General features: G+C 46.1%; 1 protein-coding gene across 6 annotated transcripts in view; it reads right to left on the bottom strand.

The window, feature by feature from the left end:
• LOC119970352 (terminal uridylyltransferase 7-like) overlaps window positions 1-25,002 on the bottom strand; it is a 114,525-nt gene that overhangs the window by 46,514 nt on the left and 43,009 nt on the right. For all 6 annotated transcript variants that reach the window (XR_005461592.1, XR_005461591.1, XM_038804822.1 and 3 more), the window contains exons 5-9: window positions 17,287-17,464; window positions 11,320-11,408; window positions 9,471-9,522; window positions 6,900-6,969; window positions 4,246-4,372 (exon numbers count right to left, since the gene is read on the bottom strand). Coding sequence is in view for 4 of the 6 variants with exons in the window: in XM_038804822.1 (XP_038660750.1) it covers window positions 4,246-4,372; window positions 6,900-6,969; window positions 9,471-9,522; window positions 11,320-11,408; window positions 17,287-17,464 (516 nt within the window). In the remaining 2 variants the exon portion in view is untranslated. The remainder of the gene's footprint in view (window positions 1-4,245; window positions 4,373-6,899; window positions 6,970-9,470; window positions 9,523-11,319; window positions 11,409-17,286; window positions 17,465-25,002) is intronic.

Below are 25,002 nucleotides of genomic sequence, written 5' to 3'. Positions count from 1 at the left end.
TAACGTGAGCGGGTGATCAGGTGGTTACTGTAGCAGAGAGGGGTGTGGTAGCTGTTTTGTTTAAGGGAAGGAAGGGAGGGCTGCTAACAAAAGTGTTGTTGCTGTGGCATAGCATGGGAGAGAGTGGTGACGGTGAACATCCGAGGGTGAGCCTGGAGGGTCGCATGGCCGGTGGCTGGCCTAAGAAGGCGTATGGTTGATCGGCAGGGGAGGGGGGCAGGGTGCCTCCGACCAGGTTGGTCACATGGAACGCGAGGGGGCTGAATGCGGCAGTAAAACGGTCGGGTGTCTTCACACAGCCGAGGATCTGGAAGACACGGCCTTTTTACAAGAAACACACTTGAAGATCGGGAATCAGTCAAGGCTGAGGAAAGGGTGGGTAGGGAAAGTCTTTCATTCGGGATTAGACATAAAAACGCGGAGTTGCGGTGCCGGTGCATTTGGGTGGACTTGCAACTGGACCCAGTGTCCGCATTCGAAGCTGGACGCAAGATTGTTAGCGGATGAGGAGGTGTGTGAACGGGTGAGGGCCTCCATCCGGGGGTACGTGGAACTAAATGATACAGGTGAGGCCTAGGCCACCACGCTGTGGGAGGCACTCAAGCCAGTAATTAGGGGGAAGTTCATTTCGATCCAGGCGCATCGGGGGAAGGAGTAGTGAGCAGAGATGGCAAGGCTGGTGGGCAAGATTCTGCGGGTGGACAGGAGGTATTCGGAGAACCCAGGGGCAGGATTGTTGAAGCAGATGGAGTTCGGGCTGGTGTTCACGGGGAAGGCAGGCGGGCAGTAGCGGAGGGTCAGTTCAGTGGGGCGGTGTAAGAGTGGGGGGGGGGGGGGGGAAAGACTAGTAGGATGCTGGCTCACCAACTCAGGAAGCAGCGACGGAGATTGGAGGGTGAAGGACAGTAGGGGTGGAGTGGTATTGGACCCGGTGGGGGTAAAGTGGCGATTCCTGGGCAGGTTGGAGTTCCCAAAGATGGAAGAGGACCGGTTAGAGGGTTTGGGAGCATCCATTGAACTGGTGGTGGTGATGGAGGGTATGGGGGCAATGCAGTCAGGGAAGGCCCCGGGCCCAGATGGTTTTCCGGTAGAATTCTAGAAAATGTTTTTGGGTGACCTGGGACCCCTGCTGGTAAGGGCATTTAGTGAGGCGAGGGACAAGGGGGAGCTTCTCCCTACATTATCGCAGGCCTCAATATGATCCTGAGCAGTGTGGGTCCTACCACCTGATATCGCTGCTAAATGTAGACGCCAAGTTGTTGGCAAAGACCTTGGCCTCGAGGATTGAGGACTGTGTTCCGGGGGTGATAGGAGAAGACTAGACGGGGTTTGTAAAGGGGAAGCTAACGCTAGGTGTCAGTTGAACATTATAATGAGGCCCTTGGAGGGACGGAATGTGGAGGTGGCGGTCGCTATGGACGTGGAAAAAGCCTTTGATTGGGAATATTAGTGAGAAGTACTGGGGCAGTTTGGGACAGGCAGGGGTTTGTGGACTAGGTCCGGTTCCGGGGATGGTTGTGGGCGGGGATCGAGCGGTTTGGAGACCTGTTCGTGTGTGGCAGCTTTAGAACTTAGAGGGCTTAGTAGAGGAGTATGTGCTGTCCAGCGGGAATGGGTTCCGGTACTTACAGATTCGGGATTATGTGAGGAAACAGGTGCCATCCTTTCCTGAACTGCCACTTCCGGGGGAACAGGACAAAGTGGTGTCGAAATTAGGGGTTGGTGTTGGAGATTAACAAAGAATTAATGGACTGGCAGGGCACCTCAATAGGACAAGTTAAGTGAAAGTGAGAGGAAGAGCTGGGGAGGCTGCTAGAGGCTGGGTTATAGGAGGAGGCTCCGAGAAGGGTGAATGCATCCTCTTTGTGCGCTCGGCTTAGCCTCATTCATCTTAAAGTAGTCCACAGGACACATATGACGGTGGCCAGAATGATCAGGTTTTTTGAGGGGGGTGGAGGATAGATGTGGGTGGGGGGCCCTGTGAACCATGTCCACATGTTTTGGGCCGGTCCGAAGCGGGAGGGATTTTGGCGGGGGCTCGCTTACATGATGTCTGGGGGGGAAGGAATTCCCGAGTCCAGAAGTGTTGGAAGACCTGGGATCCAGAGGGCGAGAGAGGGAAATAAAATCAAGTTCGCCTTGAGAGGGTGTGTGGAGGGATTTGCCCCGGAGATGGAAACCCTTTATCGATTTCTTCACGGATAGTTAAGTCAGCAGAGGGAGTTGGGACGATGGGACTTCGGGATTAAAAAAGGAGGCAGAGATGGAGGGGCGGGGGTTGGTTATTTATTTGTTAAGAGATTTCCTATTTGTTCTCTTTTTGCTTTTGGTTGTGTTTGATGCCTTAATAAAAACATTTAAAAAAAATAGTGAGCCATGAGTGTGGTTTTGGGTGTCTCAGGGAAGGATACCAATTAAGGGGTAGCATTGAGTGAATGCTCAGAAGTCATAGAATTTACAGTGCAGAAGGAGGCCATTCAGCCCATCGAGTCTGCACCGGCCCTGGGAAAGAGCACCCTACTTAAGCCCACGCCTCTACCCTATCTCCATAACCCAGTAACTCCAGCTAACCATTTGGACACTAAGGGGCAATTTAGCATGGCCAATCCACCTAACCCACAAAGGGTAACAAAGAACGTTAACAATGAGAGTCAGTGTGTAGTCAACAAATCTACCCCTATTAAGTACAGAGGTTGGTGATGATGGTGCAGTGCAAAAGGGTAGTAAAATTTGCTAACAGTAAATATACACACCAGATTTTTCTTAGTTATATATGAAAAAAGTCAACCTGAAGCACCTGAGAGAAGAAATTCTCATTCTTCTTGCTGTAAGGATATGCTTAAATTTGCTGTAAAGGTGCTATGGAATTGACCTGACAGTTCTTGTAACAAGTTACAATTCTTAGAAAATGCTGTGCGTGCAAAACAGGTTTTTCTAAAGAATTGCTACAGTTGTTTTCTCAAAGAATCTTTGATACAAACAATAACTCAAGACTCTCAGGCAGTTGCATGGCCACCTGTGAGATGGTTGAATTTGAAAGAGACAGGCAAGTACACCAGACGACCTGTGGTTAGGCAATTATGTGCAACAGCAATATGCAAGGCAAATCACATACCCCTGAAACTAACCAAGGGGCAGAGAAGGATCAGACACTAGGACAGTTTTTGCACAGCCAAAGGATAAAAGGGGGGGCAAGAAACCCTCTTTGGCACAGCAACATCGGAACAAGACCATCAAGGATTCTGGAAACGTCCGAGTCAGACCAGATCAAATCGGCATGCAGCCAACCTAGACTGACTACCTGGAAGGTAACAATATGTTTTTAAAAAATGCTTGTAAGTCAAGTTGTCAGCTTTTTGTTAATAAAGCGGTAGTGGATGCAGTAAAATTCTGTCAGGTATAATTCTCAATCTCGTAGATGTTATACTGTCAACATCAAACTACATGTTATTATCTTTTCCACAAAATTAGTGGACAAGAACATCTTCCTCTAGTTGCAGCAGAAGTGTAACCTATACCCTACAACAGGAAGTACCTTTAGTTTTTAACTCTCTCATTCTACAAACCTGTACTCAGGAATTCTCCTCATAAACCTCTTTGCTATGTTACTTCTTTCATTTTCAAAATCACTTCAAAATTAACTGCACCTTCTTGTCTAGTATTTTCCTTCCTTCTGTTCACGTCCAAGTAAAGTACATGGGATGTTTCACTGCATGAAAGGTACTAAATACAAATAAGATGTTGTTCTGAACAATGGACAGCACTCAATTTAAAAAAAAATTAAAGTACCCAATTCGGTTTTTTTCCAATTAAGAGGCAATTTCGTGTGGCAAATCTACCTATCCTGCACATCTTTGGGTTGCGAGACCCACGCAGACACTGGGAGAATGTGCAAACTCCACACGGACAGTGACTTGGGGCCAGGATTGAACCACTGCACTCCCACCCTATCAATTCTACCATAAGCTTGCTCCAAACGTGTTTGGGATTTGGATGCAATGATGCAATCATTTCCTATTCAGGAAGGGTAAGAAAAGTTAAAATCTACCAGTGCCTAAAAATTCTCATCCTGAGGCAAACCAAGCAAAAATAAAGTCAAAAGCAAATTAAATACAACTAAACAAAAAGGAAAAGCATTTATTTAAATTTAAAATGTGGAGAAACAGTGTAGCATAAAATAATCTAAAGTCAAACGTGTTAACTTTAGTTACCAAACCACTTTTTAAAAAGTAATGAATTTCTTACCTTTCCCCAAGATCTAAAGGCAACAACCAGCGGAATTAGATAAGGTTCCAACTTCGCCAAGGCAGCTAAGTGACATGTTGTGAGCCATGCATTTTCATTGCCTGCACTCACTTTACATAAAAGGCCACTGAAGGGAATAGAGAGAAAATTTTATATAAAATAATCATAACATATTACAACAAAAGAGGCCATTCAAATCTGTCATGTTTGTGCCAGCTCTCTACAAGAACAACTTAGCTAGCCCCATTCCCCCACCCTGTCCCTGTTGCCCTGCAAATATTTTCTTGTCGGGTCTTTAGTCAATTCCCTTTTGAAAGTCCTTGGTGTATCAGCTTCCATCACACTCTCAGGTAATGCATTCCAGGTCATAACGACTCGCAAAATAAATGTTTTCACATCAATGATGGTTCCTTTGCCAATCATCATGATTCAATGTCCTCTGGTTCTCGGCCCTTCCACCAATGGGAACAGTCACACTATCCACGCTGTCTAGACCCCTCAAAGTTTGATCACTTGGTCAAATCTCCTTTTGACCATCTCTTCTCTAAGGTGAACAACCCCAACTTCTCCAATCCATGGACGTGATGAAGTCCCTCATTCCTGGAAACATTCTCATAAATCTTTTCTGCACCCTCACTAATGCCTTCACATTGTTCCTAAGGTATGGTGACCAGAATTGGATACAATGCTTATTCTAGTTGAGGCTGAATCAAAGTTTTATCAAGGTGCATCATAAGTTCCTTTCTTTTTCACTTTTATGCCTCCATTTACAAAATGAGGGCTTACGGTCAATTTCTGTGAACTATATCTGCACAGAATATATCTTATAGTCTAAATAATTCTCACACCCAAGAGCAAGGGTGGAATTATGCATATTTCAAGATGACCTTGGTTTGCATGATTTTATTGCCACTCTTAGATTTAGATGGGGATCTGTCTGATAGGTCATTCAAATAATAAGGCACATATCCACAAATCACATAGCAGTCTGTCCATTATACCAAGCATGCTGTTCTTGAAGTACTCAGGGGGGTATGGTTGGTCTTACTAGGGTAATGTAATGCCTGTGATTGAGTAAAAACATGGGTGCAAGAGTCAGGACTATTTTGTAATACCTTTGATGGACAGGAGCTTCAATTTGAGCACCCAGTGAGTTTAAGGCAGTCAGAGGCCCTTGAATTACACAGGCCAATTTTATTTGCTCAGCGCAAGACAAGTATCTTTTCTGTGTGGGCATTGAGAACAGTAAAGGTTGTAATTACCATAAATATACGGTATGCACTGAATTCTATTAATTTACCTCTTTAACAATATTATCTAAGGTTGTTGGATTTTAGCCCGAGTCTTGGTTAGGAAAATGTATATTCTTCTGAATACCAAAGGTAAGGTCACATGGTGCTACATGCAATACTGTAGCAAGTCAGAGAACAGTGATAAGAATTCTCTGTTTGACCTCTGGGTGTCACTGCAGTGAGCATTGGGCACACAGAGGCATACACTCATTCATAAGATCCACTTCTAAACATGGGCAGTAAAGCTGAATCTAAGGAGAATATGTACAATGGCATTTCACCAAAGATTTACCAACTTTATATTTGCATTTTCGGTACAACTAATGAAAGACAGGCAATTTTCTACAGTCTTACTGTGTCTATAGCTATCACGACATTTCAAAACAACTTATTGATTCAGGCACTTAACTTTTTAAAAATAAATTTAGAGTGCCCACTTCATTTTTTCCAGTTACGGGACAATATAGTGTGGCCAATCCACCTACCCTGCACATCTTTGAGTTGTGGGGGCAAAACCCACGCAAACACGGGGAGAATGTGCAAACTCCACATGGACAGTGACCCAGAGCCGGGATCGAACCTGGGACCTCGGCGCCATGAGGTAGCAGTGCTAACCACTGTGCCACCATGCTGTCCTCTTATTTTTAAGGTATCAAAAGCTTACATAATATGCAAAACTGAAAAAATCCACAATCGGTGTTTCTAATATGCTGAATCTACGGTCAGTTAAATTGCTTTTGAAAAAGCAAACATTTTTGAAACATGGGGGGAAAAAAGGTCATCAGCCCGACAAGCCTGATAAAATTTGTATGAATACAGAAAATGACTGAATTATCAAAAGACCATAACTAAAAATGGATCTAAGAATCATCCGTGCAAAGGCTTTTTGCAAACAGATCATAGGTGGCAAGTAATCAACATGAGAATGTAGTAAGAAAAAAGGTCTTCCGCCACGCTGCCCCCCACCCCACTTTTTATAAAATATATATTATTTACAAGTATAGAAATAGAAGCGTTTATTGAAGAAATAGGGAAAATCTTAAAACACCAGGTTTTACTCATTTTCTAACTAGCTGTACACAGTTTCTGCTGTGAAATTAAGAAAACTGTGAATAGGGAAGAAAGCCTTATAAATGGGATTGATAGGGTTCAACAGCAAGCCATCCTCCCAGCTTTTTAATCAGGGAATGGCAAAGTCTGCAAGCCTCCAGAGGACACAGAAAGTGAAAAAGATCATCTTTATGCACATTATTAAATTAGTTTCATTTGTGCTCAGTTAGTGTTTTACAAATGGCTCAGTTCCCATTACACATTATAGTACAGTAATTACATTCAGATTAAGAAAAGTAAGTCCCGACAAACCTTTGCGTGTCTCTGCACAGTACGACAGGCACTCTGGCATGGAACTCCGCCTCAACATCAATGAAAGAAACTGAATAAATTTGGGAAGAGCAAAAAAAATCTATTTAACAATTCTTCTACAGAGGGCTCAAGGCCAACAGAGTACTTCGCTAAGGCAAAGATGCACAAAGAGGAAAGGTTGGAGCGGCAGAGGTTAATAGATGAGATGCTGGAGGTAGATAGGAGTTATGCAGAAGATGGAGACCCAGCGAAGTTGAAAAAGAGGAAGGAACCACAGGTGAGCTCTGACCGACTATCCACCAGGAAGGTGGTGCGCCAACTGAGGCGAGCAAGGCATGCAGTTTACGAGCATGGAGAGAACATAGAACAGTACAGCACAGAACAGGCCCTTCGGCCCTCGATGTTGTGCCGAGCAATGATTACCCTACTCAAACCCACGTATCCACCCTATGCCCGTAACCCAACAACCCCCCCCCCCTTAACCTTATTTTTAGGACACTACGGGCAATTTAGCATGGCCAATCCACCTAACCCGCACATCTTTGGACTGTGGGAGGAAACCGGAGTACCAGGAGGAAACCCACGCACACACGGGGAGGACGTGCAGACTCCGCACAGACAGTGACCCAGCCGGGAACCAAACCTGGGACCCTGGAGCTGTGAAGCATTTATGCTAACCACCATGCTACCGTGCTGCCCACGGGTATGTTACTTGATGGCAGTATGTTAGCGGGTCAGCTTCGGAGGGAGGTAGCGGCAAGGGAAATTGTTCGGGTGAGGGACAGGGCAGGGAAGTTGGTGGTGGTTCCGGATCTGATTAACAAGGTCTTTGAGGAATTCTATGAGAGGTTGTACAGGTCAGAGCCACCTGGGGACACCAGGAAGATGCAGGAATTTCTAGATGGGCTGGAGTACCCGAGGTTAAGAGAGAGGGGCAGGGCTACATTAGAAAGGAGCGATAGTGGAGCAGGAGATAAAAGATGCAATTGGGAAGATGCAGTCGGGGAAGGTGGCAGGGCCGGATGGGTTTCCGGTGGAATATCATAAAAAATTCAAGGATAAGCTGGCACCCCTGATGGTGGGGATGTTTGAGGAGGCAATAGGGAAGGGGGTGTTACCACAAACTTTGGGGCAGGCATCGATTTCCCTATTATTAAAAAAGATAAGGATCCGATCGAGTGTGGGTCGTATAGGCCCATATCACTTTTAAACATGGACTCAAAAGTATTGGCGAAGGTACTGGCAGGGAGGCTGGAGGAGCGCCTCCCGAAGGTGAAAGGTGAAGATCAGACGGGGTTTGTGAGAGGGAGGCAGCTCTTTTCAAACGTTAGAAGGGTATCGAACGTCATTATGGCACCGGCGGAGGGGAAGGAAACAGAGGTGGTTGTGGCATTGGTCGTTGAGAAGGCGTTTGACCGGGTAGAATGGGGGTACTTGATGGCAGTTCTGGAGCAGTTTGGGATTGGGCCAAGATTTGTGAACTCGGTAAAGCTACTGTATAAAGAGCCGAGGGCGAGTGACCGCACAAATAAGATCAGCTCAAGATACTTTTCTCTCCACCGTGGGACTAGGCAGGGATGTCCTATGTCCCCCCTGCTGTTTGCACTTGCGATTGAGCTATTGGCCATCGCATTAAGAAGTTCGGTGTTGTGGAAAGGGATAGTGCAGAGGGGGAATAGAGCATAGGGTGTCCTTATATGCCGATGACTTGTTGTTATACAATTCTTCTGACTGTTAAACTGTTCTTTCTGCTCATCATTGGGTGATTTAATATTTATAAACTGAGCTAGTCCTAACCTAACCCGAACTGGGGACTATGTCGACATTCAAAATGTAGATCCTTCAAAGGGCCATTTGCTCAGGCCCAGTTACAAATCCTCGAGGTAGAACTTGATAAACAATTAAAAGGCACACAATACTAGTCACTGTATAAACTTGGTGACTCAGTTTTAGTGGGCCACAGTCTTCTAGAAAATTTTGACGAAGAACCCCAATTCTGATTTACTGGAGCTCTAATGATTAATTTTAGTCTTTGTAAATTAGCTCCTGGGATAGGACCTGGGGTCTTCTAGTTTTGACCTATTGGAAAATGACAAAATATTACAAAATGTGGCTAACTTTTAATTTGCTGATAGCATTTGGTTCAAAACATTGCATATGTCTATACAGTCCATATGTTAATTTGGGGCTTGTTTAGCACAGTGGGCTGAACAGCTGGCTTGCAATGCAGAACAATGCCAGCAGCGCGGGTTCAATTCCCGTACCGGCCTCCCCGAACAGGTGTTGAAATGTGGCAACTAGAGGTTTTTCACAGTAACTTCATTGAAGCCTACTTGTGACAATAAGCGATTATTATTATTAATTTCTAAAGTGTGCCATGGGTGAGATAAATTTCTATAGTTCTCATGTCTGTTTTTAACTCCAGTCAGAAGATAGACAAATACAATTCAAAATATATTACATAATCAATAAATCTATATATTACTCTATAATACGTACTCGTTTCTAAAAACAGGGCAAGATGAATGCAATAGTTGAAAAATATATTTGCTTAACATTTGAAACACTTACTATTGTTCTCGAGGCTTTCCTGAACCAGCAATAGCACATCTGGTTGATTCATCTGAGAGAGCAACAAAACGGATAGGTCTACTTATTTAAAAAATAAATTCTTAACTTAATACTTTCACATAAAACTTGTTTCCTCCTTTCCCCATCTCAAAAATATCAAAATATCACTTGTGAGATAGGATACTAACATAATATTGATTGTTAAATTCTAACTTCCCATGTAAGAAACTAACTTCATTAGAAACTCACACAACTTTATTAGATACTCTTTTTGTAGGATCGCTAATTGGGAAAACTTGACTTCCATTAGGGGCCATGGAGTGAGTGGTCGCACACAAGGCGGCTCCGGCTCGAAGGTGTTGGTTTTGGCCCTTTTCACCCGTGTTTTGGGTAAATCCTGCAGAAAAGTGGAGCGGAAAGTGTAAGGGAAGAAGTTCTCCCCTGATTGGCCCGTTTGCTAGCAGAAGAAAGTGCGGAGCAGGAGAACAGGTCCAGACGGCAGAACCTGTTGAATGTGGGTATGTTGGAGGGAGTGGAGGGAATGGGCACTACAGAGTATGTTTTGAGGATATTGACCAGGTTGGAGAAGGAGAAGGTGTTGGACAAGGCCCTACCTACCCTGCACAACTTTGGGTTGTGACAGTGAGTCCCATGCAGACATGAGGAGAATATGCAAGATCCACACGGACAGGGCAGCATAGTGGCACAGTGGTTAGCACTGCTGTCTCACAGCACCGGAGGTCCCAGGTTCAATCCCGGCTCTGGGTCACTGGCCATGTGGAGTTTGCACATTCTTCCTGTGTTTGCGTGGATTTTGCCCCAACAACACAATGATGTACAGGGTAGGTGGATTGGCCAGGCTAAATTACCCCTCAATTGGAAAAAATGAATTGGGTACTCTAAATTTATTTTTAAAAATAAATTAAAAAAAGATCCACACGGACATTTATCAGGGGTCGGGATCAAACCTAGATCCTCGGGACCGCGAAGCAGTAGTGCTAACCACTGTGCCATTGTGCTGCCCTGGAGTTGGAAAAGATATGTAAATGTTCAGGGAGTTTTATGAGAAGTTGTACAAGGCTGAGCCGGTTGGAAAATGGGGGGGGGGGGGGGAGGAGAATTATTATTGGGCAGTTTCTGGATGGGTTGGAGTCCCCCATTTTACTTAATTCAGAAGTAGCCTCTGTTACATATTTTTGATGATATAGAGTATGGTGTAACTTAGTTATGTGACTATGGGTTTGAGACCTGGGAGAATTCATTCCAAGATGGATAAAATGAATTGACATTTTAGCAGGCCATGGGGAGGAGGTTAAAAGTACACAAGACGGTAGGAAAAGCAAGAAGTGCCCAACAATTATCAGATATTTAATCTAGACTGTTAGCAACTGTACAGAGATCAGAAATACCAGATGGCTACAGAGACATGCCTCTCTTATTGTTATCAGAATTCACAAAACACTGGAATCTGACAGATTGCAGGGCAGATATTGTATGCTGGTTTTAAAAGTAATCTGGAAATTCAGTATTCAGGAGGTTAAAGAATTAAGTTCATGACCAAATTTAACACCAGACTTATTGGGTGGGTTTCTCCATCCAGCCAGCCCCGTTTGCTGGTGCAGCGCGCCCCTGCCGGCAGCCGGATTCTCCGTTCCCGCAGCCGGTCAATGGGGTTCCCCATTATGGCCACCCTCACGCCGTCGCAAAACCCGCGGGCATGGGTGCGCTGCCGGCGAAGTGGAGGATCCCGCCAACAGAGGATCCCGCAGATTATCTCATAGTGTACTCAAAAGCTGACTGTGTACACAGTTGATGTACAGAGTTCTTCTTTCAGTCTGTAGAAACTTACATGAGCTGGAAACTGTATATCAATGTTCAGGTCAGAATCTTTAAAGCCAAATCTTGTACAAGAGGAGCCATACAGTCTAAGTGAGCAGTCTGAGTTATAAAAGAAAACCATTATATAAATATATATTTCAACAATAATTTATTGTAGTGAAATAAAACTACTACACCATTATAATACCAAAAGTACTTAAATTTAGACCTATTGTACACCAGAAATGTTTTTGTAAAACAGACCAACAAGTGTATAACAGAAATGCATCTTACTTGTGTAACAATTTATATCAGAAATAAAATAATACTGCAATAAAAAAACAAAATGCTGGAAATACTCAGCACGTCACACAGCATTTGTGGGAAGAAACAGAGAGTTAACATTTTACGTTGATGACTTTTCATCAGAACTGAAGAGAGACAGACATTTTAAATGTTTTTAAGCCAGTAGATGGGGAGGGGGGTGTTAGAAACAACAAAAAGGTCTGTGATAAGGTGGAAGGCAGGTGAGATTAAATAAAATATTTCATGTCGTATAAGCAAAGCAGAGGGGTAAAAATATACTTTAAAGAAATAAAGGTTATGTCTCGATGGATGGTTATATAGCAACCATCTAAATGCAACATTAAGGGATAAAATAAAAAAAAGAGAACAAGATAGAGGCAGAGGATGTGATCTAAAATGTTGAACTAGTTCAGAATGCTCTAGTGTGCCCAGGTGAAAGATGAGGGCTGGATTCTCTGAAATCCCGGCCAAGTGTTGACGCCGGCGTCAAAACCGGCGCGAGCGACTCCGCCGTCAATGAGCCTCTGGCCCAGGCATTCACCCCTTCCTAGGGGGCTAGTACGGCGCAGGATCTACACCACGGCCGGCGCGGGTCCGCACATGCGCATGGGTTGCAGTCTCCGCACCGGCCCCCGGGCAATATGGCGGAGCCCTACAGGGGCTGGGCACGGAGGAATATAGGACCCCACCGGAATTAGTCTGCCCGCCAATCGGTAGGCCCCAATCGCGGGCTTGGCCACTGTGGAGGCCTCCCCTGGAGTAGGATACCCCCCCCACTCCAACCAACCAGGACAGACCTGCAGCCAGAAGTTTGTCGTCCTGCTGGGTACGACCATACGTAACCCACGCTAGTGGGTCTCGGCCGAACTGGTGGGCACCCGGCCATCGAGGTGCGGAGAAACGTCGGGGGCGCTTTCAACGGCCCCCAACCGGTGCGGATGTGACCCCGCGGGTGCGGTTGCTGCCAATTCTCTAACCCGGCGCGGGATCGGAGAATCCCGGCACAGATGTTGTTCTTCGAGCTTGCTGCAGCAGGTGGTACCAGGTGAAGAATTAAAATGACCGGTGACAGGAAACTCAGGGTCATGCTTGCGGACTGGGTGGAGATGTTATGCGAAATGGTCACCTAGCCAAGGTTTGGTCTGCCTACATTATGAACAGCGAATACAATATACTAAATTGAAAGAAGTAAAATTAAATCGCTGCTTCACTTAGAAGGACTGGTGGGGCCTTGGATAGTGAGAAGGGGATAAAGGAACAGGAATTGCATCTCCCACACTTGCACAGAAAGGGAGGGATGATAGGGGGGACTAAGGACTGAACCAACGTTTAGCAGCAGAAATGGTCCCTTCAGAATGCTGAAAAGGAAGGGCAGAGGAGGATGTGTTTAGCGGTGGCATCACGTTGGAACTGATGAAATAGGTGTAGAATGATCCATTGAACACAGGCTGGTGGGGTGAGGATATGGTGAACCCTATCATGGTTCTGGGAGGGAGAGGGGATGGGTGAGAGCACAAGTGCACAAAATGGATCAGACATGGTGGAAAGTCCGGTCAACTACTCTGAATGGGAATTGTCAATTGAGGAAAAAAGAAGACATGGTGTGAATGCTAGTATTATCAGTACAGAAGTAATGGAGACGGAAAAATTGGGAGAATGGTGTCCTTACAGAAGCAGGGCGTGAGGATGTAGTCAAGGGAGCTGTGGGAGTCTGTGGGTTTGTAGTGAATATCAGTTGATAGCCTATCTCCAGAAAGGAGGGAGCAATGGGGCTAGATATAGGGCCAGCCAAGTGCAGATTGACAAAGATGTGGTGGACAGAAAGACAAAGGAAATGTAAATGGAGGTAAGAAGGGTGCTGATTGTGGTGCATTAAGAGATTAGAATGTGTAAATGACAGAACAAAGGCAGGCAGCGTATCAAAGGGGAACTAGGAACAGATGACCCAAGTGGGGTGAGGGGGAGATCGATGGAAGAAATGAAAATAAATTTATAGAAATAAAATGGGGTGAAGGTGGAGGGGAGAGTTCACAGTCTGAACTCAAATGTTAAGTCCGTAAACTGTAACGTGCCTAATCGGAAGATGAGGTGCTGTTCCTCCAGTTTGCGCTGGGTTTCACTGGAACATTGCAGCAGGCCTGGGATGGACATGTGGACTTGAGAGCAGGACGCTAAGTTGAAATGGCATGCGCCAGGAAGGTCTGAGTCCTGATTGCAGACAGCCGAAGGAGTTCTGCAAAGCAGTCACCCAGTCTGCGTTTAGTCTCCAATGTAGAGTAGACCACACTGGGAGCAGCAAATGCAATAGATCAGATTGAAGGAGGTGCACGTGACGCGCTGACTCACTTAAAAAGTGTTTAGGCCCTTGGATGGTGAGCAGGGAGGAGGTAAAGTGTTACAATTTCTCAGATTGCATGGGAAGGTGCCACGGGAAGAGGGTGAGGTGTTGGGGGTGATGGAGGAGTGGACTAAGGTATCCCGGAGGAAATACTCCCTGCTAAATGCTGACAGAGGGAAGTGAGGGGAAGATGTGTTTGGTGGTGGCAGCATGCTGGAGTTGGCGGAGCTAGCGGATAATGTTTTTTTAAATGCGGAGGCTGGTGGGGTGAAGTGAGGACAAGGAGGTGCCAACCCTGGTTCTGGGAGCGAAGGGGAAGGGGTGACAGCAGAGGTGCAGGAGATGGGTCGGACACAATTGAGAGCCCTGTCGAGCACAATGAGTGGGTAACCGCTGTTGAGGAAGAATGAAGACAAGTTGGCAGCACCATTTGTGATTGGAGTTTGGTCTTGTAGCCATCTGGAATGGCCACTTCCAGAATACGAAATAGACACTCGCAAAGAATGTAGGGAGCCGTGGACAATGTTAGGAAAACAAGCAGGCACAGAGTCTGTATGCATATTGGAGAGACAGCTCCCAGACGGAACTGAAACTATAGGTCAATTAGCATATTTATGGCCCATCTCCAGGAACAAAGGAAAGACACTCAAGCAACCGATACTGTTTCAGACATCCCAGCGCCAGTTCCCCAAACTGAAAGCACAAACAAAGCCAGGCTAACGGCCACCTAAGACACGCCCAGCCATCAAGGCACCCACCCCTTTATTGGTCAAGATCGATAGCAATGATCGGGAAGTGGCCCAATTAATTGGGGCCAAGTTTAAGGCCCGCCTAAAAGTGTGCGAAGCCCCTCCAGGTATAAGAAGGAACCCCCACGAGAGATTCGCTCTCTTGGACTTGGCTCTCAAAGCGGAGAGACCCTTCCACCAACTGCACCAGAAGCAAGTAAGTTCAACGTTCGCTACCAGATGGAAGACCTTAGCTGTTCTCCTGTAACTCTTTGAATCCAACAACCTCCGATCTGAACAGCGGCCATTGTTCCTCTGACCGAGTGGGCACCCAAAGTTAAGTATAGGCGTTAGCGTTAGAGATAGTTTAGTTTGTAGTACTTTGTGCATGAGTAGATATTACTGTGTGTGTAAATAAATAGTATTGACTTTGAACTAACTAACTGTAGTTCGGGTTTGAACCTTGTGGTGGTATTGAGAGATACCTGGCGACTCTAAAGCAAATATAATTAGGATTAAGGAAGGCGTCCATACCGACCGTCATATTTATAACCAAATAAATATAGCAACAGCCTCTTCAAGGTAGAGGTTAGTATGCCAGACTAATTAATAAGATAAGAGCCTATGGCATTGGGGGTAGAATATTAGGATGGAGAGAGGATTGGATAACTAATATAAGACAGAGTTGGAATCAGAGGGGCATTTTCAGAATGGCAACCTGTAACTAGTGGAGTGCCACAGGAATCAGTGCTGGGGCCACAATGATTTACAATATATATTAATGACTTGGACGAGGGAAGTGGATGTACTATTGCCAGGTTTACAGATGACACAAAAATAGGTGGGAAGGCAAGTGGTGAGGATGACAGAGGGATAGAGACAGGTTAAATGAGCAGAAAAAAAAAATGGCAGATGGAACAGAATGCAGGAAAATGTTATGTTATGCACTTTGGTAGGAAGAAAAAAGGAACTGAATATTATTTATATAGAGGAATACTGTAGAAAGCTCCAGGACAGAAAGATTTTGGGGTCCCCATGCATAAATCACAAAAAGCTAGCATGCAAATTCAGCAGGCAATAGAGAAGGTAAATGGAACGATGGCCTTTATTTCATGCTGAGGACCAGGGTTTGATCCCAGCCCTGGTTCACTGTCTGTGTGGGGTTTGCGCATTCCCCCCGTGTTTGTGTGGGTTTCTCCTCCACAACTCAAGAGATGTTCAGGGTAGGTGGATTGCCCCTTAATTGGAAAACAAATATTTGGGAACGAGAGTAAAAGTAGATAAGTCTTGCTAAAACAAAGTACTAGTTAAATCACACCTGGAATACTGTGAACAGTTTTGGTCCCCTTATCTAAGGAAAGGTACAGTAACACTGGAGACCATCCAGAGAAAATTCACTCGGTTTATTCACTAGGAGGGATTTTCTTGAGGAGAGGTTCAGCATGTTGGGCCTGTACTCATTGGCGTTTGGAAGAATGAGGAGCGACTTTATTGAGACATACAGGATACTCGGGGAGCTTAATAGGTAGATGCTGACTGGTTATTTCCCCTTGTGAGAGAGTCTACAACCAGAGGGCAGAAGCTCAGAGTAAGGTGTCACCCATTAAGGCAGAAATTAGGAGTTTCTTCTCTAAGAGGGTAATGAATCTGTGGAATTCTTTACCGCAGAGGGCTGCAAATTAGTTAATTATATTTAAGGCTGAGATAGACATATTTTTAATCAGTAAGGCAGTCAAGAGTTATAGGGATAAGCAGGAAAACTGGAGTTGAGGATCATCACATCAGATCAGTCATGAGTTCACTGGAGTGAAAATATTGGAAACAGATGAAGCAGACTCGATGGATCAAATGGCCTACTTCTGCTCCTCTGTCTTATGGTTTCACAACCCATGTCAGTAGGTTTGATGATGATGTTAGTTTTGGATCTGAGTAAACAGAGTGCAGTAAGTTCAGAGGGAGACAGGTTAAAGTGAACGGAATAGCAGAGAAATTGAGATGGCCGATGTTATGCCGGAAGTTCTGAATGAAAAGAAGACAAGAAGCTAGAAAGAAGAGTCCAGGTGGAATGAGAGTATTGGAAACAGGTGAAGGGATCATTAAGTGAGGCAAGACTCCTGGTCAAAGAAGTGGTTATGGAAGAAGAGTTCATCGTCATGCTGAATTAGAAAATCATTGAAGCAGGAACTTCAGGGGATGATACTGAGGCCTTTGCTGAGGACAGAGTGTTCAGAGTCTGAGAGGGGAAGGTCAGATATTTTAAAACAGGGAAAGGGGTGAGATTCGAGAAAGAGATGTGGTCAGTGGGAAGGGAATTGGAGGAAAGATCTGGAGGGGTGTCAGTACCCTAGCTTGGGATCCTTCATACCTGAAAGGAAGATAAAAATCTTTCTCTTAAACCACTGAATGAAGTAAAGAGGAAATTAAATCGAACCAGAACAGTGTTGTGATTGAAAGAGTCAGTGTTGCTTAAGGGAGAGATTGAGTGTGTGTATGTTGTGGTGTATCTTGAGTTCAGCATGTCTTGGACATATCTGTGATCATAACACGAAGAGGAGACTTTCAGTTGGAATCTATATGGAGTAAGTTGAAGCTGGAGACTGTTGCCAAAGAAGCAGATAATTTGTACCTGGTAATAAAATCTGCAAGATCTTTTCCATTCTTCTTGTAATTTCATGCCTTTCGTTGAGATCTTCTTCAGTTATGCCACACTCCTCTACTTTCTTGTTAATGGCAGCATCAATTGCTCTTACTTGAGTGAGATTCGGAGGAGGAAGCTTTGTGAGCATTTCTTCTTCTTGTTTTTCCTAATAGCACAGACCAAGTTAGCTAACCAAACATTTCAAGTGTTGCAAACATAATCTTATGGAGAAGCCTCCTAAATATTTAACACTTTACACACTTTTTCATTTCCAATCAGTTCAGAGTTTTAAGCTGAAAGATTTGAATAGAATAACTGATGTTGTTTAATGCTAAAGATAGAAAGGTAAACTGAAGAAATTTGCACAAAACATAAAAATTCTATCATAATGCAATCCCGTAAAACAGTTATTTAACCGGATGTTACAAATGAGGATTTAAAATAAATTGGCAATGTTTTAGAATGGGACAAAATGGTACATTTGAATAAAGGCTACTGGATCAAAACCAGCAACCTTTTTCAACTGTTGTATATTAGAAGAAATGAAGCACTGTGAGCTTTTAAACATTGTGCATGTGATGTTTGAAAGTATTTCTGTGGTTTTGTTCCTCCAAATGCAGCAACTACCTATTCCCCATGACATCAAAGAAAGGTCAACAGCATTTTAAGCTTAAGTAACACATTTAAAAAAAAATAAAATTACGTAAATTGGTAAAGCAAAACTGAGCTTGAGGTAATAAATGCTTAGGAGGGACGTTAGCACTGCTGCCTCACGGCGCTGAGGACCCGGGTTAGCACGGTAGCATTGTGGATAGCGCAATCGCTTCACAGCTCCAGGGTCCCAGGTTCGATTCCGGCTTGGGTCACTGTCTGTGCGGAGTCTGCACATCCTCCCTGTGTGCGTGGGTTTCCTCCGGGTGCTCCGGTTTCCTCCCACAGTCACAAAGATGTGCAGGTTAGGTGGATTGGCCATGATAAATTGCCCTTAGTGTCCAAAATTTCCCTTAGTATTGGGTGGGGTTACGGGTATAGGGTGGAGGTGTTGACCTTGGGTAGGGTGCTCTTTCCAAGAGCCGGTGCAGACTCGGTGGGCCGAATAGCCTCCTTCTGCACTGTAAATTCCATTATAATCTATTATAAATAGCAGGCCCAGGTCACTGACAGTGTGGAGTTTGCACATTCTCCCCATAGTGCGTGGGTCTCATCCCCACAACTCAAAATTGTGCAGAGTAGGTGGATTGGCCACGTTAAATTGCCCCTTAATTGGAAGAAAATAATTGGGTACTTTAAATTTAAAGAAAAATATATAAATGTTTAGGAGCCAATTACATCATCAATTAAAAAGTGTTCCAGACTTAGGCCTTCAACACAAGTTTGCATCGGCAAAGTTGACTGGTTTTGGTTTTCATGTCAACTCACCAGTGATTGGGAGGGGTGTGACCTTCCTGCTGCGTATCTGCCCACCCCTGACCTGCATGAAACTTTACAGGCAATTAATGGCCACTTAAGGGCCTCATTCCACTGCTGCCAGCATATTACGCATAGAAGGGTGACACACATGCCACGTGGAAATCTCTTTTAGAGGCCCATTGGCCCATCAATGGCATTCTTCCTTTCTCCTCTCCTCCCTCTTCCACACAAGGTCGGCCCCCTACTTTAACCTCACCTCTTCTTTCACCTACCCCCTTGAATCTGGTCCCCAATCCATTTCAACCAGACCCCTAAACCTGAAATCACCTGGGCTCCTCGGCTTGGCAAGTGCTCCCACTGGCAATGTTGGTACTCCAGAGCTGAACAAAGAAAAGTACAGCACAGGAACAGGCCCTTCGGCCCTCCAAGCCTGTGCCGACCATGCTGCCCGTCTAAACTAAAATCTTCTACAATTCCAGGGTCTGTATCCCTCTATTCCCAACCTATTCATGTATTTGCTGCTGGCCACCTGATAAGCCAAGTTCTCCAAGACACGACTTCCTCCCAAGATAAGGGCAGAAGTCTCTCCTTAAAGGAATTAAAGCTGCTCCCAGTGCAAAATTGCTATGCAGCAACCATTGAGAATTTGAGTGGACTCCCCACTGACCTTTTAGCTGGGGCGGGTACTATGGAGCCCTTTAAAATTCAGCCCAGTGATACCAAAGAAGTTCTCTGCATTTCCACTCCTTTCCCTTTACTCACAGCGCACCGTTCCATCATGAATATGTTGTAGTTAGCAGTTACCCTCTGCCATCTCCAAGCCAACATGAAATTTTAAATAAATCTTGCAAATGTTAAACATGCGGATTATGAAGCAGAAATATTTCACAGTAATATTGAAAGAAAAACACATCTTCAATACTTAAACTCTTAAGCTCTTAAAATTATTAAAGATAACCACTGCCAGCAATATAGAGCCACACATCAAAGAACTGATTTTAAATACAGGCTGTACTCGAAACTTAACTTATTATACCAACAATATCATACTTGCGACAGCAAGTCTTCAAATGAATTACAACATCTCATCACTGGGTTTCATAAGCACTGACATCCTGCATAGAAAATAATTCCAAGGCTATCATATGTTAATTAAAAGTTAACTGTCTTCAGGATTTCCGGTGGTGGCCAATGAGTGAGTGGTTGCACATTTGGTGGCTCCTGTTCAAGGTGGACTGGTCCTTCCCCACCCGTATGTTTTTTTTTTAGGGCAAAAGTTGTGCGAGTGCCCAGGGATGGTGATACTCCTCTGGTGAGGCTGTGTATGAATCAGCAGACGAGAAGTGCCATGGGAAAGAGTGAGCAGCTGGAGCAAGAAGGTTTTCATGGTATGCCACAGGTGAAGATGGCGGAGGGAAAGGGGGTAGTGCTGCCCGCACAGTAGTCGACCGAGCAGCTGGTGGAGTTTTTGAACAACAATTCCAGCAGCATAGGAAAGAGGCTTTGGTGGATTTGGCCATGGTGGTGCAGCCGCTCAGAACTACGATTGAGAGTGGAGCAGAGGCAGGAGGCTCAGGGCCTGCCGATACAGAAGGTGGAGGAGGCGGAGCATGAGGAGCGGCTGGCCTTGCTGGAGATGAATTGTGTTGGTGCTGGACAACCAGAAAAGACTAAGGAGAGAAATTGGAGGACCTTGAGACACACTCCAGGAGGCAGAACCAGAGGATTGTTGGGATGCCTGAGGGCATTGAGGAAGCAGAGGCACCAAGTATTTGGTGAGCATGCTGGAAACGTTGATGGGGGATGGGGCCTTCAACCATCTTCTTGAAGTGGATCGGGTGCACAGGGCGCTGAGGGAGAGGCCGCAGGTGGGGGAACAGCCAAGTGCGATGGTGGCGAGGCTGCATCTATTTTTGGACAAGGAGAAAATTTGGAATGGGTGAGGCATACCAAAAAATGAGCTACGGGTCTATCAGGGCCTGGTTGTAGAGCTGCCGAAGTGAAATGAAATGAAAATCGCTTATTGTCACGAGTAGGCTTCAATGAAGTTACTGTGAAAAGCCCCTAGTCGCCACATTCCGGCGCCTGTCCGGGGAGGCTGGTACGGGAAACGAACCGTGCTGCTGGCCTGCTTGGTCTGCTTTATAAGCCAGCGATTTAACTGAGAGAGCTAAACCAGCCCCAGGGCCGGGTTCAACCAGATAAAGGCTACCCTCTTTAAGAAGGTGGTGAAGTTCGGGTTCTTGTACCCTGTGGGTGACACATTAGAAGCAGGGGTTTTATTTTGACTCGTCAGAGGAGGCGATGGACTTTATGCGAGACCATGGACCAGGTGGAGTGTGAGGACATTGAACTTTGGGGAAGAGTTTTGCACTTTCAAGTGTATGGAGTAGGCAGTTTGGGGTGGGTTTCGCCGGGAGAGCAGTGGATGACGAGTGTGCCTTTTGTTTCTCTTTGTTTGATAGTGGTTGGGAAGATCGGGGTGGGGGAAGGGTGAACCGGAGGGGTGAGTGTAAATCAGAAGCCTCGGGCAGGGGCCACCATGTTGGCTGGGCAGGCTAGTCAACAGGAGTGAGAGAGAAGTTGTTTGAGGGGTGGGGTGCGGTGGAAGAGGGGGTGGGGTTGCTGGCGTGGGTGTGGTTGGTGTGGCGCAGTTGGGAAGGGACAGATGGCGACGGACATCAGAGTGTGGGCCTGGAGGGGCGCGTGACATGGGCCGGGGCTTTCTTAAAAAGGGGTATGGCTAATCGGCAGGACAGCAGGGGTCGGCTGGTGACGTGGAACATGCGAGGGTTGAATGGGCTAGTTAAACAATTGCGTGTGATCACGCATTTGAGGATTCTGAAGGCGGATGCTGTGTTCTTGTAGGAGATGCACCTGAAGTTGGGGAATCAGATGGGGCTGATGAAGGGATGGATGGACAGATATTCCACTCAGGGCTGGATATAAAGATAAGGTGGGTGTCAGTGTTGGTTAATAAGAGGGTGGCGTTTTAGGTGGGGAGCATTGTGGCCAATACGGGGGGGCATTGTGGCCAATCCAGGGGATAGGTATGTGATGGTCAGTGGGACGTTTGGAGGGGATGCCGCTAGTCCTGGTCAATGTTTATACCTTGAATTGGGACGATGTGGACTTTATGAGGCGGACGTCGGGGAAGATTCTGGACCTGGACACTCATCAGCTGATCTTGAGGGGGGGGGGATTTCAATAAGGTCTGGACTGGTCGAGCACTAAGTCATCGAGGGTGTCGGCGGTGGCTAGGGATTTGAGGGGGTGCATGGAGGGCATGGGGAGGGCAGACCCATGGACGTTTGGGAGGCCAAGGGCAAAGAAGTTTTCATACTTCTCCCATGCACACTTGGTGTACTCCCGGATTGATTTTTTTCAGAATGGAGGTTACATCATGGAGCGAGACAGGGGTGCCCACTCTGCGCACTGCTCATCACCTTGACGATAGAGCTATTGGCAATGGTACTTAGCGTGACGAGGGATTTGGTAAGGGATTGAATGGGGTGCCGAGCATAGGGTTTCGCTATACGTGGATGATTTGCTATTGTACATCTCGGACCCGATGGGTGGCATTAAGAGAGATCATAGGGGAATTTGGCTGGTTTTCGGGATATAAATTGAACATGTGAAAATATGAAATGTTCCCGCTCAATGCCAAGGGGCAAGGAGATTAGGGAAGTTGTCGTTTCGGGTGGTGGGGGGAAGTTCAGATATATAGGCATTCAGGTGGCATGGAGCTGAACCCAGCAAAATAGATTGAATTTGGCTTGTTGGTGGAGGGAATGAAGGCGGATTTTAAGAGGTGGGATATGTTGCCGCTATCGCTGGCTGGATGTGTGCAGACAGTGAAAATGACAGTGCTGCCAGGTTTCTGTTCGTGTTCCAGAACCTCCCTATCTTTGTCTCGAAGGGGTGCGGGTGTTGCCGAATTTGATAAATTATTATTGGGCGGTGAGGATTGCGATGGTGAGGAAATGTATTGTGGAGGAGGAGTCAGTCGGGGAGGTGGGGGGGGGGGGGGGGGGGGGGGGGGGGTGGAGTCGGCGTAGTGTAGGGAAACAGGTTTGAGGGCTTTGTTGTTGGCACTCTGCTGTTCTCGCCGGCCAGGTACTCTGTGAGCCCAGTGGTGGTACCGATGTTAAAGATGTTTGGGCAGTGCAGGCAATATTTTGGGCTGGAGAGTATGTCACTGTGGGCACCGATTTGCAACATTTTGGGCTGGAGGGTATGTCACTGTGGACACAGATTTGCAACAACCAGAGGTTTGTGCCAGCAATGCTCGACACGAGGTTTCGGGGATGGCGGCAAGTGGGGATTGAGTATTTCAGGAATTGTTTATAGGGGCAAATTCACGGGGCTGGAGGAGTTCGAGGAATTGTACGAGTTGCCCAAGAGGAATGGCTTTAGATATCTGCAGGTAAGGGATTTCGTGAGGCGAAAAATGACGTCACTCCTGGGGCTGCTGCCCCTGGTGTTCATCGAAAATCATAGAACCCTACAGTGCAGATTGGTCATTTGACCCATCGGGTCTGCACCAACCGTTCACATGAGTATTCCACCCATGACCACTCGCCACACCCTGCCTTATCCCTGCAACCCCATAACCTAACCTGAACATCCCTGGACACTAAGGGGCAATTTATCATGGCCAATCCACCTACCCCGTACATCTTTGGACTGTGGGAGGAAAGTTGAGCACCCGGAAGAAATCCACGCAGATTTGAGGAGAAAGTACAAACTCCACACAGACAGTGACCCAATTCCTGGAATTGAACCCAGGTCCCTGGTGTTATGAGGCAGCAGTGCTAACCACTGTGCAACAGTGCCACACCAGGGTGAGCTGTTATCGGCAGACAAAATAGGGAAGATGTTCGATATTGATAAGGAATTGACGGGAGCTGGAGGGGTGGAGGGGGCCCGGTAGAGGATATTAAGCACAAGTGGGAGGAGGAACTGGGTGGGGAGTTGCGGGCCGGGACGTGGACAGAAGCCTTGCGGAGGGTGAACGTGTCCTCATCATGTATGAGGTTAAGTCTCATCCAATTTAGAGTGGTGCATACGGCCCACATCGTGATGGCGAAGATAGGTGTCGGTGGTGCGCGGAGGGGCCTGCGAATCATAGCCACATGTTTTGAAAATGAAAATCGCTTATTGTCACGAGTAGGCTTCAATGAAGTTACTGTGAAAAGCCCCTAGTCGCCACATTCTGGCGCCTGTCCGGGGAGGCTGATATGGGAATAGAACCGTGCCGCTGGCCTGCTTGGTCTGCTGCAAAAGCCAGCGATTTAGCCGAGTGAGCTAAACCAGCCCCTGTTTTGGACGTGTCCCAAGATTGAGGAGGTTCTGGCAGGGGTTCTCGAACGTGATGTCTGCGGTGTTGGGTGTGGGTCAGATTCTGGAGGTGGTGACATTTGGTGTGTCAGAAGACGCGGGAGTCTTTGGGGGGGGGGGGGGGGGGGGGGTGGAGGAGAAAGAGAGGCCGACGTATTGGCCTTTGCTTCCCTGATAACCCGCAGACGGGTTTGTTGGGTTGGAGGGACTCGGAGCCGCCGAAGGCAGGGGTGTGGGTGAGTGACCTGGCAGAATTCCTGAGGTTGTAGAAGGTCAAGTTTACTCTGCGGGTGTTTGGTAAAAGGGTTCACCCGGAGATAGAAACCGTTCATTGGTTTCTTCAAGGGGGATTAAAATGGAGAAGACAGGACATGGCGTGGTGTTGGTGTCGGGGATTGTGGTTTTTTTGGTCGGTTGATGTGTTGTTCTGCTGATATTCTGTGCACGTCTGTAAAAAGTCTTGAATAAAAATATTTTCAAAAACAAAAGTTAACTGTCTTCAGTTTAGAATGCATATTGCTTGTGTAGGGCAAGTATGATCCAAGTCTAATATATTATTAAATATTAACAATTAAGCATCGCAAGTACTTTTTGAATTTTTAGGTTGTAGCCAGTTTATATGTTCTGGGATAAAGAATATCCCTAGAAGATGGTGCTCATCTTCCACAAACATCTTAAGATATCGAGGAAAAAATATAACAATTCTCTTTGTCTTTTTTTCTGCCTTATCCATAGTTCTATTCACCTTGTTTCCTAATTTTTCTTTAACCATAATGTTTTACCTGACAGCGTTACACATTCCGTGTTCACCAGGGCCACCACATGAAACTTACTGACAAGTCAGAGAGCTACAGAAGGAGGCCATTCAGCCTGGTGTGGCTGCGCTGGCTCTCTGAATGAGCAATGCACTTGGTGCCATTCCCCATTCTCCCCATAACCCTTCACGTTCTTCAT

This window comes from Scyliorhinus canicula, chromosome 8 (assembly GCF_902713615.1).
Source record: "Scyliorhinus canicula chromosome 8, sScyCan1.1, whole genome shotgun sequence".
NCBI classification, from domain to species: Eukaryota; Metazoa; Chordata; class Chondrichthyes; order Carcharhiniformes; family Scyliorhinidae; genus Scyliorhinus; species Scyliorhinus canicula.
This window is presented reverse-complemented; position numbering and strand designations above follow the sequence as displayed.